General features: G+C 41.8%; 3 protein-coding genes and 1 long non-coding RNA gene across 7 annotated transcripts in view; 2 read left to right on the plus strand and 2 right to left on the minus strand.

The window, feature by feature from the left end:
* Positions 1-218: 218 nt before the first annotated feature.
* emc8 (ER membrane protein complex subunit 8) lies at positions 219-3,118 on the minus strand. Of its 2 annotated transcripts, none has more exons than XM_056278970.1 (5): positions 2,620-3,118; positions 2,444-2,520; positions 2,241-2,310; positions 2,046-2,140; positions 219-1,504 (listed from the first exon to the last, which is right to left on the minus strand). In XM_056278970.1, the coding sequence occupies exons 1-5, from the start codon at positions 2,830-2,832 to the stop codon at positions 1,345-1,347; spliced, it is 615 nt and encodes a 204-aa protein (XP_056134945.1). In that variant the 5' UTR covers positions 2,833-3,118; the 3' UTR covers positions 219-1,344. The 2 variants fall into 2 exon arrangements, with proteins under 2 accessions (XP_056134945.1, XP_056134946.1); XM_056278971.1 differs by having other exon boundaries at positions 1,478-1,588.
* A 79-nt stretch (positions 3,119-3,197) lies between these two features.
* On the plus strand, positions 3,198-7,382 carry LOC130111451 (cytochrome c oxidase subunit 4 isoform 1, mitochondrial). 2 transcript variants are annotated; one of them, XM_056278646.1, is made up of 5 exons: positions 3,198-3,278; positions 4,000-4,076; positions 4,828-4,992; positions 5,181-5,312; positions 7,061-7,382. In XM_056278646.1, exons 2-5 carry the CDS (start codon positions 4,001-4,003, stop codon positions 7,195-7,197), a joined length of 510 nt encoding a protein of 169 aa, XP_056134621.1. In that variant the 5' UTR covers positions 3,198-3,278; position 4,000; the 3' UTR covers positions 7,198-7,382. The 2 variants fall into 2 exon arrangements, with proteins under 2 accessions (XP_056134621.1, XP_056134622.1); XM_056278647.1 differs by having other exon boundaries at positions 3,227-3,358.
* Positions 7,383-8,547: 1,165 nt separating this feature from the next.
* Positions 8,548-14,543, plus strand: part of dusp22a (dual specificity phosphatase 22a) — a 33,501-nt gene continuing 27,505 nt past the window's right edge. Inside the window, exons 1-4 of one of the 2 annotated variants that reach the window (XM_056278171.1) lie at positions 8,548-8,899; positions 10,383-10,416; positions 11,269-11,351; positions 12,325-12,374. In XM_056278171.1, coding sequence (XP_056134146.1) covers positions 8,879-8,899; positions 10,383-10,416; positions 11,269-11,351; positions 12,325-12,374 — 188 coding nt within the window. In that variant the 5' untranslated portion in view covers positions 8,548-8,878. The remainder of the gene's footprint in view (positions 8,900-10,382; positions 10,417-11,268; positions 11,352-12,324; positions 12,375-14,543) is intronic. The other variant, XM_056278170.1, reaches the window with a different exon arrangement.
* The window catches only part of LOC130111124 (uncharacterized), a 31,112-nt gene continuing 28,983 nt past the window's right edge, over positions 12,415-14,543 (minus strand). The window contains exon 3 of the long non-coding RNA XR_008810145.1: positions 12,415-12,860. This is a non-coding gene — a long non-coding RNA (uncharacterized LOC130111124). The remainder of the gene's footprint in view (positions 12,861-14,543) is intronic.

Genomic DNA, 14,543 nt, shown 5'->3' on the forward strand with positions numbered 1-14,543 from the left:
TATACTCCAAATTTCTCTCTCGCACGCACTCGCGTACACACACGTTCACTGTTTCTAACAAAATAGAAATGTTGCAAAAAGTTAAAATATTATCCTACATAAATGGATTGTTAATAAATGCCAGAGCTGGCATTCGTCTGGCTATTGTGATGTTTAGTAGAGAACAGGCTTGCTCACTTGACATTTTAAAATAATTTAGTAGAAACTTAGTTCCTGTCAAAAGTTGTTTTAATTGTACATTCTATTCATACAATTTTTGTAAAAAAACAAAACAAACAAAAACAAAACAAATATATGGTCTCATATATTGCACAGTAATTATCTTAAATCTAATTTCAAATACAAAGTTATTTAAGTATCATTATATAAAGCATCTTAAATCATAACTTACTGGATGGCAAGACTTAGCTCAGGTCAGTTAATCATAAATACACACTGATTATTCCTAAAGTAAGCTTCCTTCGTAAAACAGAATTCATGTCTTTGTTTTTGGACAACTTGATCTAGATTTGTGAACATAAACAAGTCTCTCCCAAAGCTAAAAATAAGACAACCAATTGTTTGATATTAACGAGAGCTTCTAAGGCTGTACTAATTAGAAGATTACCATATGGAATTCTAACTCCGTATAACTATACATACAAAAATTAAGGTCAGTTGAATATAAAATATAAAACTTTGAGTGAGTCAACCGTTTATTCATTGCCAATTAAGCCCGAGAGGATTTGTGATGTCATAGAATCAGAAGCGTCGCCTTTTTTAAAAATCTAAGTTGTGGGGTTGAACTACTAATGCTCATAAATACTAAGCACACCATCAAAGGCTGTAGGGCTAATGTATGTAAATTTTGATTCCTTTGACAGGAACAAACAAAACCTAAAAAAGGGAAGCAAATATATTATGCTACTCATAAGTCAGTAGCAAAATTATCTCAAATTCAATAATTTATCATAATTATATCTCAATATGGCTAGTAACCCTGAAAAGACATGTTTAATTAAAATCTCTGAAATTAAAAGTTACACACACAACTATAAACAAACCATTGCAGAAAACAAGGAATTTAAAATAGTGTCATTCTGAGACAAATTGCCTAAATCCCTTCAGTGTCCCCCACTGAGGAAGTAAACACATGTCATCAGTGCATGTATCGTGCTTGCCCTTAAGAGATCTTGGCCTAAAAGGTCGGTGCCCCAGAAGTTGTCCTAAATGTGGTTTATCAAGACTGGAACAAAGACTTCGCATTAAGCACTTTGTATCCCTGTACCACACATAGGGTCACATCATGCATGTTGTATTGGCAGCTGTATCTTTGTCTGTGTCCAGGACAGTTCAGACAGAGTCTTAGCACAGATCCAAAACAGACTTGTTGATCACAGGGTTGGTCCAGTCATTCCTCAGGTCATCAAGGTGATTGTCAAAGTCAATCAAGTTCTCGTAGGACCTGCCTTCTAGCAGAGCCGACGTAATCTTCTGTGCCTCATACCAGTCCTCAAAACAGTCACTGGAACATAGACCAACATAAAAAACAAAACCCTCCAAAATATGTCCAACAATTTAAAATGTTTATCTTGACCACTGCAGGTTACTGAGAAAGACAAACCAGTGTGCAATGAGAGAACTGCTAGAGGCTTCTATATAATTTAGCCACACATTAAGAGTTTGGCAGTACATCTTGTGATGAAGTAATATTTTTGGCTTGAGGAAAAAGTGCAGTTTGGTAGCCAATTGTTTTTCACTGCAATTGTGACTAATCAAAAATCATTAGTTTCTGCCAATTAACTTTTTTTAGTTGACAAAACTCGTTAACAATGCTTGTTCATGAAGTCATGCTGCACATTTGTGGCACATGAGGTGTGACCAGTTGAAGAGTAGCCCTAGTGCCAGGTAACAGTTGGCAAAGTACATTCTAGTGAATCATAACAAACATTCCCTTTTTGGTGTAAAATGAAATGTTAGTTTAGGTTAGGAATATGGTCATTACCCAGTTCTACCTCATAGGTAGCAGTAGAGCTCGATAGAGTACTTCAAATAGAAACACTTACGAATTGACATCTCTGCTTTTCCACTTGTTTTCATGATGGTCGTAGATGAGCACAATTGGTTCTAAACAGCTCACTGTCAATCTATTGTTGTCCACCTGAAAAATAAAAAGGCACAGAAATTAAAGTTAATTCTGTGTGGCTGTGAAAGATCGCTTCTATACGGCTTTAACACAAGCCTCAAATAGTCAGTATTACCATCACAATCGCAGCTTCACTGAAGTTTTCTGAAATTCTGGCAGCAACTTTTTCTGCAACCTGGTTGGGTCTGTAGGACAGAAACCCATGCAAAACCGAATGAGCGAGAAATGTAAAGAAATACTGGCATAGCTCTGCATCTGAGAAATAACTGGCGGTTATATGGGAACACTGGGGTGCAGAGTAAGCTTTAGCTGCAGTACCTGAAGTCCTTTGTGCGTTCATTGGCTTGATAATACCCAGCAATGACATATTTATTCTCTTTGCACCAAGTATCAATCTGAGGGAATATGACAGTATATGAAAGCTGCAGTCGGGTAATCTAGGCAAGCGCACGTTATCTTAAGTATGACATTTGCAATACTAAACATCTACTCACCAGTGTTAGGGCTACCTCTAGCATCGGTGCCAGAGCAAGTGTACCGTGGAATAGCGGAACACAGTCAACACACAGCACTGGGGCAGAGGGGCCGTCTTTCTTTTTCTCTTTCGCCTTCTCTGCAACCAGCAATCCATTCACAGAGCAATGAGGATATTTTGCAGCATGTAAAAGCATTTTGCAGTACGCCTGAGTTGTCAGTATAATAGGCATGTTTACACCCGAGGAGGTGAGATCAGATTCCTGTCAGATCCGTTTGCTAGCTTTACTATTGCGCTACTGCCGCTACCGATAGCTATAGCATGCCCAGGCGAGGATGGCTATCTATGACGGCAAAACGCTTGCTACCAGAGTACGCGAACGACAGTCGCCCGTCTAACAGCTGCGTGGAAAGCTCGGAGTTTGTAAATATAAAAAATATTTCATATCCAAGGAAATACCCCCCCGTGTCTAACCACCCCCGTCTGTGGAAGAGCTTATCCTTCCCCTCGTTGCTTTGCACCGGCGATGTCGTAAAGCGAAATATAGTCGTAAAAAAAAAAAAAGCGAACGCGTGTCACGACCGTTTCCGTTTAGCTCTGGTGACGTATTTCCGCTCGCAGTCACGCTTACTTTACGTTGTACAGTCGGTGCATCGGCGCAAGCGACAGAGAAAGGCAGTAGGTTTTTATTTCTTGCATACTTTATTTCTGTACTGGAATATCCTGAAAGATAATTGCCGTTCAGACATTAAATTTAGGTAAGTTTTATGGATGTTCCGAGTTCGGTCGGCTCTTGCCGTATGAATCGAGGTGACATTGACCCAACGGCAGGGAGGGAGAGGAAATCGAGGGCAGTCCGGCCGGTTAGTTGTCGTTAGCTTCGAGCTAACCGTTCGCGAGGAATCCTTCAGCGTTGCATTTGCTTCATATGTAACTACAGTTTACTACTTGATCATGTAAATACAGTGGTATTTATTACAAAGGAGATATAGTAGCACTAGCGCAAACGGGAAGCGATTGTGTAGCTCCGGGCACTGTGACCTTGTGCTAGCAGTTAGCTTAGTGTTGACTGCAAATGATTTAGCAGTTAGCTTAGTGTTGACTGCAAATGATTTCTCTGTGCGGGAGAACAATTGTCAACATGTCATTACACGTATCGATTATTGACGATTTGTGTCAATCAAATCACATTTCGCGTGCGGGGTTAACATCAAAAGTGCTTTACATTTAACCGGCCGGCAAACTGGTAATACTTTTAGGTGGTATGTTAAAAACCGTTTAAATTTTGTGACCGACATTTTTTTTTTGAACGAAAGTCTGACGGTGTTTGACATGTAAACATGCACACAATAAACATGTTTTTATGATTGTGCTGAATTCACTGTGCTCTTTCCCGCAGAATGCTAGCCGCCAGAGCCCTGCGTCTCGTTGGCAAACGTGCCATCTCCACCTCAGTGTGTCTACGAGGTGGACATGGTAAGCATCGTGTGACATGTCAACTTAATACAGATCAAAAGATCTAAATTGTTTGCCTGCACGGGGCAAAGACATCAACGACTGTGTTTTACAGACAGGGTGGAGTAAAGTGTCCTGGGAAATCAATGCACTGTATGGTTAATCTTGGCCGTTTTGATAGCGTCATAGATGGAGGGCACGTAAGGTATTTTTAGTGTGAAGGTCTCTGTTGTGTACAGTTGATCCTCATTGAGAAAGGGGGATTGTTGCAACTAAGATGACTCATTTAATTCGTTCAAGCATTATATTCGATCAACCTGCCAGTTAAATAATTTTGTATTGACCAATGTCAGTAAAGCCAGATAACGTTGACCAGTTCTGGCAATGTTTAAATTCTAGTCATGCCGCAAGTGATCACAATTGGGGTTGAGAGGATAGAATGACTGCTGTCACAACTCTGCTGCCACAACTCTGTACTTTGTTGTTCGCACATTTCGGAGCTCGTACCTTTTTTCACTTCACTGCACTCGGGACTTGTACTTGCGTGTACGTGACAAATAAAACTCTTGAATCATCTTTAACCTCAGTTTACCAGCAGCAGCCAGTAAAATGAGCACCAAATTTTAAGCCTGCATTGTATTTTGCAAAAATCGTGCTTACATTTCTGTTATGGACTAGATTTTTTTTGATGATTTTTTTTGGGGTCATGTTGAACAAATCACAGTTCTTTGCAAACCTAAATTACTGAGTCTTTTTATTTTGTCTCCTACAGGTGTTGCCAAGGTAGAGGAATATACCCTCCCCTCTTATTTTGACAGGAGGGAGAACCCCCTGCCTGACATCCAGTATGTGCAGAACCTGAGCCCTGAGCAAGTCTCCCTGAAGGAAAAGGAGAAGGGCTCCTGGGCCTCTCTCTCTAATGATGAGAAGATTGCATGTAAGGCTTCACTGTACTGAACTCATTCCCCAGATGCTTTTACATTATTCATTATCATCTGTCATACTGATAATTGAGTTTTTTGCCAGTACGTAATAGGGAATTTGGCTTTTACTAATGTCATAATGATTTAAAACAATTTTTGTAGTAGATTTTCTCATCTAACAGTGTGTATTTGATATCTACAGTGTACCGCATCAGCTTCAAACAGAGCTTTGCTGAGATGAACCAGGGTACCTCAGAGTGGAAATCAGTCATTGCTGGGATCTTCTTCTTTGTTGGCTTAACTGGCCTGGTTGTTCTTTGGCAGAGAAAGTTTGGTATGTCTTATGAATAATAATTGGAATATATTGTCTTTCTGGCTGGTGTTCGTTCTCCTGGACAGTTTTTTTTCTCGTTTAGATATATGTGTTAGTTTGGATATACACTACCGTTCAAAAGTTTGGGATCACCCAAACAATTTTGTGTTTTCCATGAAAAGTCACACTTATTCACCACCATATGTTGTGAAATGAATAGAAAATAGAGTCAAGACATTGACAAGGTTAGAAATAATGATTTGTATTTGAAATAAGATTTTTTTTACATCAAACTTTGCTTTCGTCAAAGAATCCTCCATTTGCAGCAATTACAGCATTGCAGACCTTTGGCATTCTAGCTGTTAATTTGTTGAGGTAATCTGGAGAAATTGCACCCCACGCTTCCAGAAGCAGCTCCCACAAGTTGGATTGGTTGGATGGGCACTTCTTTGAGCAGATTGAGTTTCTGGAGCATCACATTTGTGGGGTCAATTAAACGCTCAAAATGGCCAGAAAAAGAGAACTTTCATCTGAAACTCGACAGTCTATTCTTGTTCTTAGAAATGAAGGCTATTCCATGCGAGAAATTGCTAAGAAATTGAAGATTTCCTACACCGGTGTGTACTACTCCCTTCAGAGGACAGCACAAACAGGCTCTAACCAGAGTAGAAAAAGAAGTGGGAGGCCGCGTTGCACAACTGAGCAAGAAGATAAGTACATTAGAGTCTCTAGTTTGAGAAACAGACGCCTCACAGGTCCCCAACTGGCATCTTCATTAAATAGTACCTGTTAGAGCCTGTTTGTGCTGTCCTCTAAAGGGAGTAGTACACACCGGTGTAGGAAATCTTCAATTTCTTAGCAATTTCTCACATGGAATAGCCTTCATTTCTAAGAACAAGAATAGACTGTCGAGTTTCAGATGAAAGTTCTCTTTTTCTGGCCATTTTGAGCGTTTAATTGACCCCACAAATGTGATGCTCCAGAAATTCAATCTGCTCAAAGAAGTGCCCATCCAACCAATCCAACTTGTGTGAGCTGCTTCTGGAAGCGTGGGGTGCAATTTCTCCAGATTACCTCAACAAATTAACAGCTAGAATGCCAAAGGTCTGCAATGCTGTAATTGCTGCAAATGGAGGATTCTTTGACGAAAGCAAAGTTTGATGTAAAAAAAATCTTATTTCAAATACAAATCATTATTTCTAACCTTGTCAATGTCTTGACTCTATTTTCTATTCATTTCACAACATATGGTGGTGAATAAGTGTGACTTTTCATGGAAAACACGAAATTGTTTGGGTGATCCCAAACTTTTGAACGGTAGTGTATGTGTTCTTGTAGTTCTTGGATATATGTTTTTGTCTTTGTGTTGCACTGCTGTGGGCTGGGGAAAACGATGTTTCATTTCATGTCTGTGAATGTTCTCATTCATCCAGGTCATGGTTATCCAAAGGAGTTGAATCAAGTGCAACTGGACTTGGTCTATATGTACCAAGTCCAGTTGCACTTGGTTCAACTCCTTTAGATGTTTAATTTCATTTCATGTGCATGAAATGAAATGACAGTGTTTCTGATTTCTTGGGTCAATGGGGTGCAAGTTATATTTGTCTGGTGTGTTGATACACCTGTTTTGCAAATTGTTTAGATTCTAAATGTCAGGTTTTCCATTCCTAAAGTATAAGTGCACAACATTAATGGTCATGGGCCACAAGAATAGTTGAGTTACAGTTGAAACCAGCTCATTGCCTGACTTTGTTTTTATCCCTCTGCAGTGTACGGACCTGTCCCACACACGTTTGACCCAGAGTACAAACAGAAAGAGCTGCAGAGGATGCTTGATATGAGGATCAATCCAGTTGAGGGCTTCTCAGCCAAGTGGGACTACGAGAATAAGCAGTGGAAGAAATAAACCTTTCAGAGGGACCATGACCTACACTTAAAAAAAAAAACAACCCCCAAACCAGACCAACCCAAGCATACCAATATCTCTGTATTTATCAGTTGTTCATGTTCATTCAGTCTGCATTTTGGAAGGCCTCTTCCTCTTAAGGTCAATGTACTATAGAAATGAGAATAAAAATTCCTGTTTCCCCACGAGTGCTTCTCAGACCTGACTTTATCAGTACTGTGGTTTCCTTGCCACCTGTTGGTTGTTTCAGTGTAGCCCAGGAAGACTGGTCTGGAACCTAGGTTGGTTAGGTTTGGGTAATCTGTGAAACTTTTCCATGCATACTATAATCTGCCATTATCTTGTGCCATTTTATTCACACTTTTGAGGTTTAATGCCCTGGTTCTGAGGCCTTTTTCAAGAGCTACAAGAAGTGATGAAGCCAACACAAGTCACTCAGTCATTCAACAATTGTTTTCAACCAAAATGTTTATTATAAAAGGTTATTGAAGGGGTTTGGAATGGAGAAGAGCCCCATTGGATGATGAGAAGGTGTTTGGGAACGTTGGTATTAAATGATCATTCTGCCTTCAGATTGCCACCAACAATATTACCATATCTGTGGCACAAACTAGGTCACCGTTTGCATGGCAATTAATCCAATGAGCAATTTGCAGAATGTGTTTGGGAACCTTTGAATAATTTGGTAGAACCAAATGGTCCTAATTAGGCTGGGTACAAAGAGGAAAAAAAAGGTGGATGAATGGTCTGGTCAAATTGGGTCGTCGAGTTTCAAGAGGCGCGCAACGCTTGCAGCGACTCAGGTCACCTTGTCCTCGGGACGGACAAAGTCCACACTTATTCATACTGTAACGTGCATGGATAAGAAGACACGCTGGCCGCTGGCTCGCGGGTCTGACCCTTTAGTCTAGCGCAGTGTTTCTCAACCCTGTCCTCAAGGAACCCCTATCCTGCATATTTTCTTTGCAACCCTCAATGTTTGTAGTTATTCAACCAATCAGCAATGAAATTTGTCAGACGTTGCACACCTTGCATAATTAAGTGCTGCATAGGTAGCAGGGGCTACCTATGCAGGGTTGCAATGAAAACCTGCAGGATAGGGATTCCCTTGAGGACTGGGTTGAGAAACACTAGCAGCGGTCAGCGATGCCTCCTGCGGTGCGGGCGATACGGGTTCGCTTCCCGGCCGCGGCAGTTCCCGCGGTTGCGTTGTCCCCCGAATTCGCTACAATGTGCTCATATCCATCAGCCACTTCGGTAAATTGCTCAGCGGCCCACCAAGTTATAGGGCACAGCGGATCAATTGCGACGTCTCGCCGACATCAGTGGGAACCGCTGGCGTGACGTCATCACCACGCTCAGGAAAAGAAAAAAGGAGGAGGAGGAGGAGGAAAACAACCCGGAAGAAGGGCGTCTCAGACGGAACTAGTAACTTATGACAAACAAGGCTTGGGGGGGGGGGGGACTGTGCTCAGTCTGTACGACACCAACATCCTGAACTTCACGATGCCGTCGAACAATAGATAGCTTGGTTCCAGCACAGGATATCCAGTTACCTCCAGAGGGGCTCGGAGCTCGTTGTCCGCCCCGCCTCGCCCGGTCGCTTCAAGTCAATGTTGTATCCGCCGCCGGTCCCGACGCCAGAGTAGCCGCCAACGAACCGTTCGGATTTCCAGTCGTCATGGGCAACGGGATGAACAAGGTAGGCTTTTGTTTTGCCAACGATCACTTTTATCCGTGCAAGTGTGATTTTTCTTTTTTTGCAGGAGGCGAACGTAGTAGCTAACCCCAACCAAACGACTCGCCCGGGCGTGGAATAGCTAGGCTACTACGCGGCGGGGCGAGTCACGTGACACGTCGATACATTGTAACGCGGCTGTTTGTAAATAAACCAGAAGCAGCTTCCGCGTACGTCACCGGCAGAGTTACGACTAGGTCGGTTTCATCCGTTTCCGCGGTGCTCTTATCGCACGGCTTGGACCAGTGTTTCTCAACCCAGTCCTCAAGGGACCCCCCTACCCTGCAGGTTTTCATTGCAACCCTGCATAGGTAGCCCTGCTTGTACTTACTCGACCAATCATCTCGCAGCACTTAATTATGCAAGGTGTTCAACGTCTGACAAATGTCATTCCTGATTGGTTGAATAACTACAAACGGGTACCTATTCAGGGTTGCAAAGAAAATATGCAGGGTAGGGGTTCCTTGAGGACAGGGTTGAGAAACACTGCTTTACGGTAAGGAGAGGAGGCCTCTGTCGTCATGGAGAGGGAGGATGCGCTGACTGTATGATGCGCTTCCCGCCGGGAGAGCTTAGCCGCTGCTAATGTTGGGGGGATGGGAGTTTCTGGGGAAAACCATGACATGTTTCAGAATGTGTAATAACCACATCTGGATTTGTGCTACACCCAGTTAGTGGGAACTCGACCAAAGCAAAGGCAGCAGGGCTCCATAGTGAGTGTGGAGACCTTGCCTCATCCGGAAGGATGCAGCTTTGCCTGCCTGTTGACACCTACGTCCTATCGGACTTGAACCAAGTTGTTTTTTTTTTTTTACACTTGCTTGCGTTGTCCCCTCCTGACCAGATCCTTGCTTGTGCTGTATTAACTCTCAGATGTACGTGGCTCTGGATAAAAGTGTCTGCTAAATGAAACAGTCAGTTGGAAGGCCAGGGCGAAAGCCCACGTGTCACCGTGCATTCGTTCCACAAACCAATGTTTGAGCAAAGTGCAGAATCCCTACTGGCAACAGGGGAAGTAATGCAAGTACATGGCAACCAGATGATCTTAAGATCAACTAGTGAAGCCCACCAACCTACATCCCATAGGCTTTTTCGGTTGATCTTAAAATCTTTTAACTGTAAATCTGGGATTAGATCTTCATCAGAAAAAAAGGCTTATGCTTGCTGTAAATCTCAAAATGTTACAGTAATGCAGGACAGAGGCTGCTTGCCACTCATCACTTGGTCCTGATAATAACGCATGATCGCTTCAGGCCATCTATGGGTAACAGAAATAATTCCTTTCCTGGCAGATCCCCCCCCCCCTTGTGCCTCAGGATTCAAGCCTTAACTCCTAAATCTATTTTGGCTGTGTCCAGTACATTTGTGCTTTTCATGAGTTTTGAAGCTTGGACTCGAAGCAAAATCAAACCTGCATCCCAACATGTCTGTAATTGCTGCTTCACAGGTTGTTGATGGGCTCTACCTTGGAAATATAAGAGGTGAGAAAAACATGATTCAACTCCATTATGGTCAGGTTTACAATCCTCAAGAAAATTAGACACTTTATAGTAGGTCCTTAATGCATGCAGTGATTAAAGGCGGAGGGGGTTGGGGGTGTGGGACTTATCCAGTGGAATATCACCAGACTTTCAATGTATTAAATTCATCACTTCATATTTAAGGTTGCATTTCTGAAGAGGATTGTTTTTGACTAAGTTACTAAAACCTATGGTAATACATGGTAATTATAAGAGAAACAAAACCATAGGGGCTATCGATCTTCCCGTCCTCCAATCAAATAAAACACGGCTAAACTTGAGTTAAAGGTACTGATGCTATAGTATCTGTTGGTAAAGGTCTTTTACCATATTTGCATGCTAGCCACAACTTTTGGTTTCTTCTGCTGTCAGACAAGGGTTTAATCCATAAGTAGGAGTAAAACAGTATCAAAGCTTCATTGAATAGAGGAGTAAAAAGGAAATTAAGGTCTTAGTAAAGCAACACAGCAATATATAGATCAAGTCAGCAACAGTTACTGTGTGCCCCCCCCCCCCCAGTCAGGCAAGATAATATGGCATCTGCACATTTCTAAGTTTAGCATCTCTGATGATGGCCTTGATAGCTGGCCAAAGCATAGTGTCTAAAAATAGTCTGTGACAGGACTAAAGGGTTGGAGGTCCGTCCTACTGCATCTATTGCAGATTCTTAAGGACAACCAACAACTTAAAGCGCCTTCCTTTGAATTGCTTGTATGTTTGAGGGAGGGTGCATGGATAAATGTGTTTTTTGGGTGGGTGGGGTGGGGAATTCATTGACTGGATTCCAGTAAAATTTTTCCTTTTTTGTCCCAGATGCAGAAAACAGAGAGAGTCTGTCTCAGAATGGCATTACTCATATCCTCTCAGTGTACAACAATGCTAAGCCTGTGTTTGAGGTAAGTTGCAAGGTCCTGGTGTTATTTGATGTCTTCACCCCAGGATATCACACGTCAAACAATTTTTGGATCTTCTAAAATCTAGGTACAGAATGATCTGTGTATTTTGTCCTTGATCATGTCAGTAGAAAGTGGTGTTGACAATTTGAGCTGTGGGGAAGAGAACATTTGTATTTGTAATGTGGCCTTGTGGCCACATGGGGGTAGTGATGATTTATAGTCAAAAAGAGACCTTAAAGGCCTTGGATGAGCGGCTGTAGAGGTCAGAGGTTAGTGTGTGTATGATTAGGCTGTATTGACATATGAAACTCAGCTTTAAATAAGAAGATACAAAGGCATAATCAAGGTTAAAGAGCTGGGTGTTCACAACTTTTTAATTAAACGGTGTCAGTCATATAAACTGCCATTTACAAAATAAATGGCGGTTCCTGCTTTCATTCAGGAGTGTTCTATGACCCCCCGTTTCTTGGAAAAGCTGTTGAATCTTGATTTGAGATGTGTTTTGTTGGTCCGTCTACGTCAACACCTCACGGTCCAGGAAGTATCGTAGATCTGGAATTCTTCGTCTTTGACCAATTTAGATTATGTCATTTAGGCAAGAAAATGTTGAAATAAGCGAGGCAACAGGATGAGCATCACTTCTACGAGCTTCAGCAGCCAATGAATACAACTGGCAAATATAACGACTGTAGAGGAAGACTCAAAGAAAGAGTATATTTCAGGTCATAACGGGCACAGTTATGCAAATGAGCCATTGGGTTTTGTGCTTAGGGTTTGTGAGGATGACTGAGGAATGGCAAGAAGATTAATGGAGTAATATTGTGAACATGGTTTATATATATAATATTTCAACATAACGTTGTGGTGAGTCATTTGGTCATCACATGCCACGTCAAGGGATCATGATAAAAAAGGGTAAAAACCCAGCAGTGTTGTAAAACACTCATTTGTGTTGTTTGTGTATCTTTTATAGGACATGACCTACTTGTGTATCCATGCAGCTGATGCATCCAGCCAGAACCTGTGGGTATACAAACACAGATACACACTTACAGTCGTTCAAACGCTGTCTTATTTATTTATTTATTTATTTACCATTGTGCATATGAATTTGTGAAGCCATTATGAGTAACGCAGTGTGGTTTCACCAACACTTGTCCACTGTAGCCTTCCAGATTGTGGTCACAGGGCGTGACAGTCGAGGAGAAACAGTTATATTACTCATCTTCTTAAAGTCGTAAAGAATTGAGAAAGCTTTGAAAAGAGAGAGGGAGAGGGGCAAAACACACAGAAAGGAGCTTTCTGCCCACCACTGATTTACAGCATCACTCATAATAACCAACTAACGTTTTTTTTCCCCCTCGAATTCTTTAGTGTGAGTAGAGAGAAACAGTTGGATTTTCTGAATGAGGACTGCTGTGGTGAGGTGAAGAGTTTTAACTCCGCAGGGTTCGAAAGATTTCAGCCTCTGCTAACTTGGACTCCTCCACTTCCAGAAGTTGAGGGGCTCTGAGGTGACAGACAGACAGACAGACAGACAGACAGACAGACAGACAGACAGACAGACAGACAGACAGACAGACAGGAGAATGGAGTAGGGTGGAATGGAGGTCAGCGAGGACTGAGGGTGGGTGTACGGTTGGATGTTGCTGATTGGGTTGGGTTGAAGGTGTCTGACCCCTGTCGCAATCAAGCTCCCTTCCCTGAGGCAGCAGAGGAAGGAAACCTCGCTGTGACATCTGGCTGTTGGCCTCGACCACCCAGAGGCTTTAATAAACCCCCTCTGTCACAATCCCTGCTCCCACTGATCCGAGTGGTGGGGCCAACTGTCACTGTGCTGTTTTCATCACTAGCCAGGCCTAAATGTCCCCTCTCAAGTGTAAGTGCTACAGTGGGGACCATGGGGGAACGCCACAATGTTTGTAGCCGCCATAACTGTTTGAAACTCTTTGGAAACTTTCAGCTCCCTTTAAAACCTGCCATTTCCATACATTTAGAAAAGTTAAAGTTAACGGAAACACCGCTGATAAGTGTTTTCTTTAGAAAAATTTAGAATTACATGCATTATTATGCCAGACATGTTCACATTAAAGCCTCACATTAGAGCCACGTTAAAAACTGGTAAGTGAGCTGAGGTTTCCTTTATTTCTTGCTGTGCTGGTAACATTGGCTCTCATAGATTTTTATTTAGGTTATAATCTTTGACTACATCTATGTCGGCATTAATCTGATAATTATAATAATTTGATTTATAATATATAAATTATTAATTAATTAATTGAATACATGTAAATTTAGGTTTTAAAATGTCTGTACCACAAGAATTTTACAGACAATTGCTTATTAAGAAAAGCAGTTATTCCTTTGTCTTTATGAAAAAGATGACTTTTAATATCTGTTGTTTTTTTCAAGAATACATGTGATTCAAACCTCAGCTCACTGCCACAAGAAACATTTTCTGCACATTTAACAGGACAACCGGAAACCTCTGGGCTAGAAAGGCAGAATGAAGTGCTGATGGTGACTTCTTTTAAAGAGGAGTTGGGTCTCAGGGAAAAGAAAAAAAGAAAAAGAAAGAAGACAAGTGGCAATCCATCTATTTTAGCTCCAGTCTGTTGAAGCTTATTGAGTAACCAGCCACTGCTCCTCAGGAGACATCTATCAACCATGCACTGCATTGTGCAACACACCACTGGTTCCTGGTAGTTTTAAATAGCATTGTTTAGTGGGCTCTGGTTACACTAGCTTGTGTAAAAAGGTTAGCTTCACCTGTTTTGCCGTCAATTTTAGTCCAAAGAGCATCGTCGGCCTGAGCATTTCTGCAATCTCTAATTTTAGATATTTGAGAGGATAAATGTTTTTATTTCATCCAAGTCAAAGCTGGCTGGAAGTGCAGTTTAGAAAGTAGTTGTGTAGATCTGGATTATCTTTCAGTGGGAGCCCCATCATAGGGGTTTCAGTTCATACCGTCCTTTCTCACATCCCATTATGTCTGACCTGAAATCTTTTTATAGCTCTTTAGCTCTCTTACCACCTTGCCACCTGATACAGAAGCTTATGTCCTGATCTGAACCAGTAATGTCCATTAATAATGTCAGCTGCTTGTTCAAAGTTGTGCAGTCGCTAAATTCTTCCGCTGAGGCATAAAATGACTTATTCAGGGTTCCCATGTATTCTTAGAAAATTCTGGAA

This window comes from Lampris incognitus, chromosome 4 (assembly GCF_029633865.1).
Source record: "Lampris incognitus isolate fLamInc1 chromosome 4, fLamInc1.hap2, whole genome shotgun sequence".
Taxonomy (NCBI): Eukaryota; Metazoa; Chordata; class Actinopteri; order Lampriformes; family Lampridae; genus Lampris; species Lampris incognitus.